The 13,878-nt window shown below is 34.4% G+C and overlaps 1 protein-coding gene across 1 annotated transcript; it reads right to left on the bottom strand.

The window, feature by feature from the left end:
- Positions 1–3,962: 3,962 nt before the first annotated feature.
- Positions 3,963–10,140, bottom strand: LOC141653458 (vacuolar-processing enzyme). Its single transcript, XM_074461226.1, is given in 10 exon segments — positions 3,963–4,358; positions 4,711–4,917; positions 5,710–5,888; positions 5,891–5,921; positions 6,360–6,408; positions 7,516–7,715; positions 7,842–7,927; positions 8,402–8,558; positions 8,646–8,810; positions 9,838–10,140. Coding segments are annotated over 10 exon segments (1,455 nt in total). The 5' UTR covers positions 10,036–10,140; the 3' UTR covers positions 3,963–4,175.
- Positions 10,141–13,878: the final 3,738 nt, after the last annotated feature.

Here is a 13,878-nt window from a genome sequence, read left to right as displayed (position 1 = left end):
AACCACTTATGATGACCAAGTTTCACAAAACAAGCTCTACGATTCACTGAACAAGCTCTGAGATTCACAAAACAAAGTCTCAGATTCACCTAATAAAGAAAAGAGCAAAATAGATGATTTTAACCACTTATGATGATCAAGTTTCACAAAACAAGCCTTAAGATTCACTGAATAAGGTATGAGATTCACAAAATAAGGCTTGAGATTCACCAAATAAGGAAAAGAGCAAGAAACGTGATTTTAACCACTTATGATGACCAAGTTTCACAAAACAAGCTCTAAGATTCACTGAACAAGGTCTGAGATTCACAAAACAAAGTCTGAGATTCACCTAATAAAGAAAAGAGCAAAATAGGTGATTTTAACCACTTATGATGATCAAGTTTCACGAAACAAACCTTAAGATTCACTGAATAAAGTATGAGATTCACAAAATAAGGTCTGAGATTCACCAAATAAGGAAAAGAGCAACAAACGTGATTTTAACCACTTATGATGACCATGTTTCACAAAATAAGCTCTAAGATTCACCGAACAAGGTCTGAGATTCACAAAACAAAGTCTGAGATTCACCTAATAAAGAAAAGGGCAAAATAGGTGATTTTTAACCACTTATGATGATCAAGTTTCACAAAACAAGTCTTGAGATTCACTGACTAAGGTATGAGATTCACAAAATAAGGAAAAGAGGAAAAAACGTGATTTTAACCACTTATGATGACCAAGTTTCACAAAACAAGTTCTAAGATTCATTTGAACAAGGTCCGAGATTCACAAAACAAAGTCTGAGATTCACCTAATAAAGAAAAGAGCGAAATAGGTGATTTTAACCAATTATGATGATCAAGTTTCACAAAACAAGCCTTAAAGATTCACTGAATAAGGTATGAGATTCACAAAATATGTATGAGATTCACAAAAAAAAAAAAAAAAAAAAAAAAAAATGGAAAAAAAATTTTTCGGAAAAAAAAATTTCGAAAAAAAAAAAATTTGAAAAAAAAAAAATTCGAAAAAAAAAATTGAAAAAAAAAATTCGAAAAAAAAATTTGAAAAAAAAAAATTTCGAAAAAAAAAATTCGTGATATGGTATTGTATAGTGCGTGATATTGTTTTATGGACTCATGGACTCAAATATATAGGTGGACTCACCGGATCTTGCCTCACCATAATGAGGAATTTGGTGAGACCGGCCGCCTCGCCATAATGAGGTGCCTCACCGGATCCGGCCTCTATATATATATATATATATATATATATATATATATTGTAATATTTTATTTTGTCACTATTGATGTGTCGAGATGTAAGTGGTGTGACACACATAATGGGACACAAAAGTGGGAAAGATGATCCTTACTACAAAATATTGGAGGGAAGATAGTACTCCCTCTGTCCCGGTCATTTGTTGTCCTTTTCCATTTTGGGGTGCCTTAGTCATTTGTTGTCCTTTCTATTTTAAGAATGAACTTGATGGATAATTTGATCATTCTCATTCAATTTGTTCCACTTGTCATCAGGGGCGGCTATGACCAAGTGCGGGCTGAGCGCGCGAACTGGGCCTCCAAATTTTTGGGCCTCATGTTCGTATAAAGTATGAAAACATTAGTCATATATACATAATAATCTCCATGTAAATTAACAAAAGTGTGATAGCACATTGGTAAATACATGTTTCAATTGCCCTAGCCACCCAAGTTCGAGCCTTGCCATGACGATTTTTATTTATTTTATTTATTTTCTCAAATTTTGAGGGCCTCCGTTTTCATTTTGCACGGGGCCTCCAAATTATTCGAGACGCCCCTGCTTGTCATTTAGTTATTGGCCTTTTCCTCATTCCTTGGTCTTTGTGCCAAAATAAAAGGACAACAATTGACCGGGACGGAGGGAGTATTTCGTAAGAAGTTGTATTACAGAATGTTGTGCTTCTGATTCCAATACACATGTGTCATGTGTGTGTATATATAAACTCTAATAGTCTAAATCCTAGACAATAGCCGTCGTAACCTATTAGAACCCAATTGAAAAATTAGAGCCAAGTAAAAAGTCGAATGTGCAAATGATAAAAGAAAAAAAGAATTCTTAAATCATCTATTGCATGATGCTTGTATTGACTAAGTGTAAAATCTTTTTTTTTTAACTCATTAAAATCAAAATGAACTGGATGACTTGTTAAACTATATTAAGTGATTTGTCAAAAATTTAATAACTCATAAATAAATCTTAAATAATCATTATTTTTCAAAACATCCTTATTTAGTGGACCTTTTCTTGAGATAAACACATGTTGGATTATTAGCACATTTTATTTATTTAGTGGACCTTTTCAAATTAGGATACTTGCAAAAAAAAAAAATAAAAAAAAATTGTACAAAGGTTTTAGTTATTTTTGTTAAAATTGTCAAAAATAATACGGAGTACGAAATAATAATCGGAACTATATTTATAAAAACTTCATAAATCAAATGGATTAAAACCATTATTTTACATTTTCAAAAACTATTAGTTATTCTACTTATTTAGAGCAGTCGTAAACAAGAATTAGTGAATTTTTTTGGTTGAGACGACTAGGTTTTGAGATGGAATCTCCAAAGATTAAGCAATTAGATGCAGGCCGGGGATGCAAACTGCTCCTCAGTCCTCAGTCCTCAGATGACTAGTCAGATAGTTTACCCTTGATACTAATGTAGGGACGGGGTTAAGGGAAGGGCCCACATTAACAGCTCTCGTTACTAAACTGACTGTACTATTATATAACCTATCTTCATCATCTCATTTAGCGCCCTTTTCATTTTGCCCTTTTGTATCTATCTACTAATACCAAGTCCATCCTTACATAAAATCTGTCTATCAACTCCAATGATTAACTTAATAGGATTGATGCTTGCCTTGGGCGTCCTCGCCGCTATCGCTGTCATCAGCGTTGTCGTCATGGCTGCCAAATCCCCTGCTGAAGCCGACTCTCCATCATCCTACTCTGCTAGTCGTGCAGCCGCTGTGGGCGCTGTCTCCTTCTAACCTATTGATATTACTCTCTTTATGGTTTTGGTTTGGTTGACTTTGATTGATTGATTGATTGTTTGTTTATGTTTATGTTTGCCAAAGTTTTGATGGTTTGAGCTGAGATTGTTTAAAAAATTTCAATGGCATTATTGATGAGAATATAATACAGTATATATAGTTACATTTGTTATGCATTAATCTTATAGTTTGAGTAAAGATTTTGTGTATAATGACTAATGAGTCTTCTGGAAGATCTTGTTGCACTAAAATCTCAACCCATCATCTCCCTTTGACGACGCACCACGCCCTCGCCTTCCGCATATTGAGTTCTATCAACCTCCGTCGTCCCCTCCCAACCAGCAGAACCCCAGTTACAGGCTACCCCTCCCCATTGACCACTATGACCGCTACGCTCTTCCCTCCTCCAAAACCAGCCTAGAGATCACCTTCCACTTTCTTGGGATTACTTTCAGTGACAAATAATAATAAATCTTACTTCAATTTCAAGTAATCCTAAACCTTTCTAAGATTCATATTAGCCAACCCACAGTCGGACTTTTTAAATCTTACTTTAATTTCAACTATTTCTCTTTTTCAAAAACATCAATCATACCCTAAACTTAATTTCCACCTCTACTTAAATACCCCTAAATTCTCTAATGCGTAATTTGTTTAGTTTATGCATTTTTATTGATCATTTGACAATAAACTATCATACCATTAACATAAATATCATTTATTCAATCATATACATTTTTTTTTTTTTTTACAAAATTTAACTGTTTACAAACTCGATGTTAGTAATTTGGTTTTAGCAACTATGGAATATTTACCAAGTTTATGAGCACAAGTGATGTTTTCAAAAAAACGAAAGATACCATGTAAAATTCGAAAAAAAAAAACACAAGGATCCACGTAAAAAAAACTCCCTTTATTTTTTATATTACTAAGCAACAAAAAAATGTCAAGCTAACACACCATTAGATTAGATAATGGGAGCAGAGAATACAACTTCCAGGCAAGTGCGTTTTGGTACAAACTGTACTACCATCACCTCCCCGTAAAGATCACATCAAATTTACACAGCTGGTATTTACAATGGAGCCGGGCCAGCGATGGTAAATAATAACACGATTTATAATATGATAGATAGAGTTTCATAGTATACAGCAGTTTCAGGCGCTAAAACCTCTATGAAGAGAACTCCAAGGGCTCGAAGGAATGGTAGGGCATGCCTGAGAGGACGCCTCAGCCATCTGCTCAGTCGTTATTCCGGCATTGCAAATGTTCGCTATGGAACGCATATGCTTCATTCCATACTGGTTAAGAGAACCGCAGTGCGTCTCAAAGGTTCTGACCTGCAAATAGTTTAAAAAAGTCTCTACCTGGTTAATTTCCGCCATCATGTGTGTTAACATATGGTCTTCCGCATCACAATAATGGGACTGACCTTACAAGAATTATTTATAAGGTAGCTACTCTTTAATCTGTGAATTGATGGGTGAATGAGTAGATAAAACAGTAATAGGGTTATCGCAAATAGTGGGGTTAGAAAACGATGGAGTAGGGTATAATATACGGGGCAAGTATTCTAGTAAATTGGATCGGTCTCACATTATATTAGCATGAGACCGTCTCATAGGGGACTAATTGTCCAGTAAGAATGAAGGTTAGAATTGAGACGCAAGGTGACGGAAACAGGATAAGTACCAGTGTCCTGAGGCATTTCCAGTCATCAACAAGGGGCTGACCAGCAGGCCTGACTGTTTGCAACACCTGCGGACCTTTTTCCATTCCAAACAAAAGCTTGCCTACAAGTTTCATGCTGTGATCCAAGTGAACTCTGTGTGACATTGCCTCCACAAACCGCTTTTGAGCCTCCATCTTTGTAGTAGAACCTTCAGGAGCCTTGCGGAACTGATGAAAAGAAATATTGCAAATACAACAGTTAATGGAAAGTGGAAACTGAAAGAAGAAAGAATTCTGCACCATTCGAATACATAAATTGAGAACAACCGCAAAGCCTTCGTCCCAATATGATCTAAGTTTGACAAATGTGTTTTGACAGTTAGAGCAAGAACCGCAAAAAAAGGTAGAAATACCCCGGAGCCCGACTATGACTGATAACTATTAATCTTGGGGAAAATTTATGACGATTAATCATGCTAATCAACCCCCTATCATTTTGGAACTAATATTTTGTTGTGTTGTTTACAGAGTTTATCATTATTATTTAAAGAATCAGCATGATCTAATGTCAAAAGCCCTACTTGGCAATATTCTTAAAATAAACAATAAATTATTGACTAGTGTTTATATTCTCAGTCCTCCAGCAACTGCAGCAGTTCTGCTTTTCTTCTTTAATTGATATTTAAACGTCAAATGCTAGCAACCAACTACCATCTATGCACAAACAAGTAATTGGGTTAATACAAACGTAGGCCAGATACAAGCTATGACCAACATGGATTTTGCAAGCTACAACAAGCGCACAAGTGGACCTGGGACGGGTTAATGGATTGAGCCAACGTAGATTTTAGTAGATGCATTTTCCGTACCCGCTCTAGGATGAATGGACAAGACAGCCCGTGAACAGCTATACGTTCAATTATGGATTCGCTACTTTTCTTCATGTTACCGACCAGATATAAAATGTGAAGACATACTAGTAACAAGAATTAAATAGCTGGAGTTTGAGAAAAACAAAACCTTCTCCCAAAAATGGACAAGATCAGCATCTCGCTGGTTAACAGCTTTACCAGACATCGGCCTCAACGAGTTGCCGTCAGCGTATGTGTGGTTATCATTCGCAGGATTTGAACCTATGTATAAGAAGAGCATGTCTTTGCTAATCTCTGTATCTCCAAACTGCATGACATGCGAGCCGTATCTGAGTCTCCGTTTGAAGTTCTACTCTTGACCTGCAATAAACAGATCAATTAACCTTGGTTTTAAAAGGCATGAGGCTCACACCTCATATACAAGAGGGACAATGTTTTTTGCTCAAATTTGTATTTTTAAACTAAAATTTTGTGCAAGTGTGCAACAATACTCTTCTTTAGATTTTAAAAAGGGATAAAATATAAATGGATAAATGCTATGGATAATATTGTAGAGAAGAACATAATAAAAATTTGAACAAACAAAGTTATGTCTCGATAGTTGCCTCTTAATCTACAAGGCACACTGACATGTTAACTAAGCAATTAAAAATATACACTTTAGATTTAATAAATAAATAAAAACTTAACTCACCCTTCACCTTGTTCTTTGACGCTTGCATAGTAAAACTAGTAAAGGAAAACAGAGTGCAAAAGATAACAATACAGCCATAGAGATCACATTCCACCGTTTCTTACCAATTCATACTGATGCCTCAATGTTTCTGCCCGTAAATTGTGTCTTTCGCTGTACACAAGATAAATTTTTAGGAAACTCAAGACAAAACCAAGAAAAGTAACTGTTACCACATACACTAAAAATGTCAAATTGCAGATAGGCGTAAGGATGATAAAAGGCAGTTTTGGCAACACTGCTTACACTAGTACTATAGCAACATAGACTTGGCCCCAAAATAATTTGGGGTCGGCTGAAATAATCATCGTTTGAAATCGTTAATATGAGGTAAGAGAAAAACTCACGTGAAACTATTGTACACATACAATGGTTCCAGTTCATGTCATATTATTCATTTCAGAAGAGTGTTATTATATGACTTGTTGTATTCATACCATAGTCGCACACAAAGCTAACTGATGAGGTAACAGTAACACTTGAAAATCAGAAGAAAATTTTTCAGACATAGTTTGACTTTAAAAAAAAAGCATCTGAGCTTAAGACAATGAAGTGTGTAACTTTAAGGACGTCAACGTAAACAAATGTCTACAAGACAAAAATCAGATAAGGTGCGAACAAATTAGATACATAGAGAACATCACACAGGTGGAAAGCATATGGATGTCACGAAGAGGCAAAAGGTAAAGGCAGAGGGCAGGACGGGAATTGAGAAATTCCCCAACGGATTGCCATGTACTTAGGCATCTAACAATGCTAACTGCTAATGATGTGTTAGGATTAGTGCCTCGTCTTAAAGTATGCCCACAGCGCTTATTTAAGTCCCTTTATGCATCTTTTTATCAGTAGAGGGAAACGTTAACCTTCCGGTAAATCACTTTGGTGTTAAATTGCTAATTCTCTCATTTGAAGCATCCTCATGTAGCCATGAATGAATAACAAAATGATCAGATCTAATACCCACAAATAATGTTAAGATTATGTCCATCAATGACCAGAAATGCAGCTTAAGTTGCCGTCTTAATGTTCAAACTGTAAACCAATAAAGTATTCTCATAATTGTAATAAACGACCTCAAGAGACCAAAACCATATGCCCAGGAGAAATTAAAACTACAGTTCTTCAGAAAGCAAAGACCATATAATGAAGTACTTATCAAATATCAACCATATAGGGACAATGTGATGTAAACTCTATCAAACATTTACATGACGGCCATACCTGTCTTCCATCCATGCTACACTATACATATCACCCAAGCAAGTATCGTACTCTGGAGGAGGGCTAGGGAAATCCCCAGGGCAATACGTCCCCCAACTACTTTCTATAGCATTTGAAGCAGTGGTAGCATAGATATCAAGCCCTTCGGGCAGGATACCCTCAAACATACTTCCAGCCTCGCATGCTTCAAGATAGAACACCTGACAGTTTCACGGAGCAGAATTTATCAATATTCAATTTAGTGGAAGGTAATGTATATAATTTATTTCTTAAAAATTAAAGCCAGTACAGAGAATAGAGAAGGCTGGTCAGCGTGTCAAACTTACTAAGCTTTTATAGCCCCGAGAAGCATGTTTCTTCTTCAAAGTATCTACCAGCTCATCAGCATAGAGAAAAGGGTACGTTGGCATACCTGAGAAAATAGCAAAGAGAATAGACCCATCATTACAACAAGACAAGAAATAGTTCGATTAAGCAAAGAAGAGCCACCAACATAATCAGTCTTTTCAACGACCAAAAGAAATTTCAACGTAATAGCCCTAGGATTAAGCAAAGGTTGTTTATGAATACCAACACGCATATCCATTCATCCAACAATGCGACACCACGATATGCATGCGAAGGAACTACACAGTCATTCACACAGCAGGCTAATGCAGACATCAACCATTTACATGGCGAAACAGTGTTTTGAAGATCCATGGTTTCATAGGAAAACAGAAACAACTCCTTGTAGCGAAGTGTGCTCATAAAACTAGAAAGTTCAAAGATTCACGCCTTGACAAATCACAACATAAGAACACCTGAAGTTCACACCCCTCCCACACACCACAAAGAACAATAAAACTACAGATTTTGGGAAAGATGTCAAGCTTGGAATACTAACCAATCACGCCAGCACCACCATGGTCAGAGTAAAAGACAAATATGTGATCATTAGGGCCACTATTTACAACCTTTCCACTGCCACCCGTAATAGCGTTTTTGTCTCCAAGTAAAACAGCCAAAAAGTTTTTCACGTTCACGTCTTTTCCAGTGTAATCCTGCAACAATGTGTCAAGCCAATAAGAAAAATGAATTAATGCTGATATAACAACAAGGCTGTAGAAAGAATGATCCTGTAATACGACCTTTGGGACTCCGGCGTATACATTATCTCCACGTGGGCTATTGATGATGACCCCAGGTCTTGGGTTGTCCTCATGGTAAGCAACATCGTCATACATGAACACAATGATATTCTCGTCTTTCAACCCACCTTTTTTCAATACTTGATACGCATGGCAAACATCAGCCTGCATAAGAGATCAAGATGAATAACGATGGTCATTGTCAACATGCAGTTTTACTTAGTTGTGGTTCCTTGAAATAATTGAGCACATGGGTCTCTTACAGACATGATTAAATAGAATACCTACCCTCTATTTCTTTTTCCCTTTGGTAACAGTCCACAAGGCACAAATAGTCAAATACCCACTCTGAATTTAAACTATACAAGGTGTCTTCATCATCGGGAAAGTATACAAAATAACCAAATATAACACCTTTAACAGGCACGGCCCTTGAATATTAGATCTAATCAGATTTCACATACTGTACATACATATAAACGGATATTACCGAGCTTGATGGAGACATTAAAAATTTTAGCTTGTGCCAAAATTAATCATGTTCCATATAGTATGACTCCAGAACAAGCAATTGGGGCAACAACTTGGAAATTGATGCTCGAGTAAGCCAACACTACACAGACCACCAACAGATAAAACGTAAACGGTGCCAGCATCTAAGGCCATTGAACGATAGGAAGAGTAGCCCACTTAAATTCTATGTGTGGGTATGATTATATCAAAAAGTCATTGGCTAGATGAGTTGACTTAAGTGATCAGAAGATGAATGAACAAAGAGCAACTTGATCTTAGATTATATCTTCTTAAGAAGCGTAATCGACCTGACCTGACCTTGTGTGCCTGTGTTGAAGCCTATCATGTACATATAGCTAATACCGCGGTCTACTTAGACAGCGGCCGTGAGTTACCCGTCTTTTCTTCAACAAAAACGCAATCCACTGAGCTAAGTCACCCCAATTAGATAGTTATTTGATCAAAATAACAGTAAATTTAAAATTACAATTAAAAGCAAAGAGCATCACAAACAACAATTTTCTAAGTCAAGTACTCCTACTAAACAATATCAAATCAAATCACTAAAATCTCATCGTTTTAGTTTAACAAACAAAATCATCTGAATTAACCAAAATTAAAATTAAAATAAAATAAAATAAACAGTAAAAAAGGAATAAGAGTGAGTAGTTTAGATGACCTGATGTCTGTAATTATAAAATCCCTTAGAACCAGCAATAAGAACAGCCCACCTAGTTCCTACTGAATCATCATCATCAACATCAACTGTTCTATCGGACGGCAACCGTAAGAAGTCGTCCATCATTCGACGGTCATCGGCCAAAGCCGCCGTGATAAGGAGTAGGACCACCGATGCGACGGTAGCGTAGCGTAGCATTGTCGCCAGGGATATGATTAATTTGATAATTGAGCAAAATTGGGGTTTACGATTAAGTAATGTTAATTAATTGGGGGGGATTTTAATTTAATCCATTAATTGGTTGTTTTAACGGGAGTATACTGTATATACGGAGTATTTGAGTATTTGGTATGTCTAGTTTTCACGTGTATTACGTGAAGGATGATCTGACCGTTGAGGACTGTTGTATGTGGCCCACCTTAGACGGTCAGGATTCCTTGCTTCGTCTAAAGCTGGTTGATGCTTGTGGAATTCGGTAAATTATACCATGCACCCAGGAGGCCAGGAGTATGGTGCATGGTACTCCCTTTTCTTAATTTTTTTCCTATAATAAATAAATTATAAATTTAATAAATTAGAAAATAATAAAAAATATATTATTATTCATAATTTTTATTCCTCTACAAATTGAGATCATATTTGATATGTTTTGTTATTTATTTTATTTTTTCTCACATATTCACATAACGTAATTGACATATTCATATCATATCACATAATTTTTTTCCTTAAATTATTTTGTATTATGCGATTTTGGTATGAAATTAAACGTTCATGATTATTGTTCAATATATTTGAATAAATAAAGTCATATTCACTAAACTATAAATGTCATATTCACTAAAGTGAAAGTGAATATAATATAACCATCAGATGAATATCACACCCTATAATACATATTCATCAAACTACACTGTCATATTCACTAAACTGAAAGTGAATAGGATAGTGTCCAATTGTGAATATCGTACTTTAAAATACATATTCATTAAACAATATTGTCATATTCACTAAACTTAAAATGAATATAATAGTGTCATACAGTGGCGACTCTAGGGATTGAACGAGGGGGGTGCGGAAATTTTATAAAATTAAAAGACTTTTAGTAGGTGGCGGCTAAATCAATATTAATATAGTAAAATTTCATACATTTCGCATACGTTTTTCTTAAAGGATGTCGTTTTTTAGAGGATTTTTTTAATACGAGACTATCAAACTGACGCAAAATTAGAATACGGAAAAAACATTGATTATATACCAAACAAATTATTCTTTTTGGTAATTTTTTTAATAATGATGGACATATTTATCAAGAATTTTATAATTACAATACTAAAACTACTTGTTATATTAGGGAGAGAGTGTTTAATTATTAATTAGGCCTATTTTGTACAATGATAGGTGAAAAATAATTAAAAGAAAAAAAAAACAGAAATTGTTGGTTGTAGTAATTGAACCCATTACCTCTAGTTTAGAATAAATGCTTCTTACCACTGAATCAAACAAATAACATTGAAATATATTGCACAATAATTTATTTATTTCTCACTTTGAGGGGGTGCGGCTGCGCCCCCTGCACCCCCTCAAGAACCGCCCCTGGTGTCATATCGTGAATGTAACACTACGTAACACTTAAACTGAAGATGACCATCGTAACTTTTCTTAAAAATGGAAGTTAATTTTTGTTTTAAAAATTTAAAAGAAAAAAAAGGAGGAAGTTGAGGATGAGTGGGGAGTGGGGGGTTGGAGGGAGTATGTAGTATCCTACACATGGGTGTAGGATATAAGAATTATGTCATAATTCCACTTAAGATAAGCTACTTTATATTGGAACTTTTAGAAGCAAAAAATAGAACTATAGTAGCCACTGTTGTCCAACAAAAAAAAAAAAAAAAGACTATAGAAGCATGGAGTGACATAACACACAATATCTTAGTCGGTCTAAAATATTCATTTCTCCCACTCATTTATTTATTTTTATTTATTATAAACGATATTTTATTTAATGATAAATAATAAATAATTTGATTTTTGGCTAATATGAACACATCTGTCTTAAATAATAAAACGGTAAAAAAGTAGTTGAATGAAACAAAAAGCATAATGCTTAAGGAATGATAAACTATTGTCCCATCTACTTATAGTATTTGACCAGTTTTTCATTTAAATATATATATTTTGGAAAATATTAAAAGGTAAATAAATTAATTTAGATTTCCAAAAAATATAATATTCCATAATCATTAGATTTGTAATTCAATCAATCAATCAATACATCTATCTATATTAATAAAGGAAGCTTTTTTCGAGCGATTACAGAGAGTCCAAGTTTAGCAAAACACCTAATCGAAATAAATAATGCTAAATAATTATAACTATATTAAAAAATAATATATCCTATATACGGTATGACGTGAAGTTGATTACTACTCTGTTATAAGTATTTGATTTGTTCGCGAACTACAATTGTATGAGAATAACAATACTAAATAAACCCAATTACCTAAATGTGCATGTATATATATCCTGTATTGTTTACCTGATTCTTATTTCCTCATCGTTGTCGTTCTTTCTATTTTTATTTGTTTGTTCTCTAATTAACTGAGTAGCCTTTAATTTAGTTTTACAGCTGATATGATTTTTTTTTATGGAATTAGATTGTTCGTTCCATCGGTGATATATGTTTTTGAAAGTAATTTGCGAACCTTAGGCTATTAAACTTACATGCTGCCATAGGACTCTGCGTGTTTACTGCTAAGAAGAGTATCATATCAGATTTTTGTACTAAGTTTTGCTGATACTGAAATTAATTCCGTAGTTTTGCAGATGCGTGCTATGAAGGCATAAGAAGAGACGACTAAGAAGATTAGCAAGCTGCAAGCAAATCAACGACTTAAAAGAAAAGGCATGAAAAGGATATTTCAATATTAAATCAGGTTGTTGCTCAGTCCCTGAGCCATATTTTTCTATTGTTTTCTATTTCTGTTTGCTTATTTGTAGATCATTAGAGTCTTTTGTTGAAAGGGTGCAAGAATTGAATCGATATGATCAAACGGAAATTTATTGAGTGTTTATCTAATTTAAAAAGTTTTATGGTTTTATTTACAATCATATAAATGAATTCCGATCCGCAGCGCGGTAAGGAACTTTTATTAGGCTGGACGCGTACATGTTTTCTGGTCGATTTGGTGGAGATAAAGCTATAAAGGTATCCAAAACGATGTTCTTACAAGTTATTTGTTGTATTTATCGATAATTTCATCGTAATGGTTATTTTCGGGTTTTGATCATTTTTTTTATCAAATAAGCCCGAGCATGGTATCAAGGCAAATCCAGAGTTCCGTTGAGAAAATTGGAAGGTTGAAGATTGGACAAAGTACCCGAGCACTGTCACGGCAAAAGACGAGAAAGAGTATCGTCATTCAATACTTTTGTTGTGAGATTTTCTTTACGTGAAATAGAACCTCCAACTTTACAAATTATTCTAAATTTCTATACGGAGTATAAAATAAGATAATAGAGTTAGTATAACTATATGAATCTGCTAATAATGAGATTATAAGATTCATGGAATTGAGAATAATTTAAATTCACATATTAATACATCATACATCGTCTATGATTTAATTAGTATAAGAGCTAAGCGATGCGAATTACATAATACTCAAACGCGTATAAGCGAGTATATGCTAAACGTGACAATATTGGAGCTTCTACAAGTTCAAAATACACAAAAATAATAGTTTTATGGCTTAAGATCACGTAAAGACCAATAATTCACATACGGACTACAACACTATTCGTAGTATATATTTCCGCTTTTGATCGCTATTCCTTAATTGAAGTACCTTCTTTTAACTGTTTGTGCTTTAGTTTGTTTGTTTAGTTTTTTTTCCAGAAAGTTTTATCTTATTTTCACGGACATTCAAAGAAAAAAATGGTAATATAGACTATAAAATAGGTACAAATCAATCATGTTTAATGATAAACATCTTATTTTCACGGACATTCAAAGAAAAAAATGGTAATATAGACTATAAA

Source organism: Silene latifolia, chromosome 4, assembly GCF_048544455.1.
Source record: "Silene latifolia isolate original U9 population chromosome 4, ASM4854445v1, whole genome shotgun sequence".
NCBI classification, from domain to species: Eukaryota; Viridiplantae; Streptophyta; class Magnoliopsida; order Caryophyllales; family Caryophyllaceae; genus Silene; species Silene latifolia.
The sequence above is the reverse complement of the archived record's forward strand: the minus strand, read 5'-3'. Positions and strand labels throughout refer to the sequence as shown.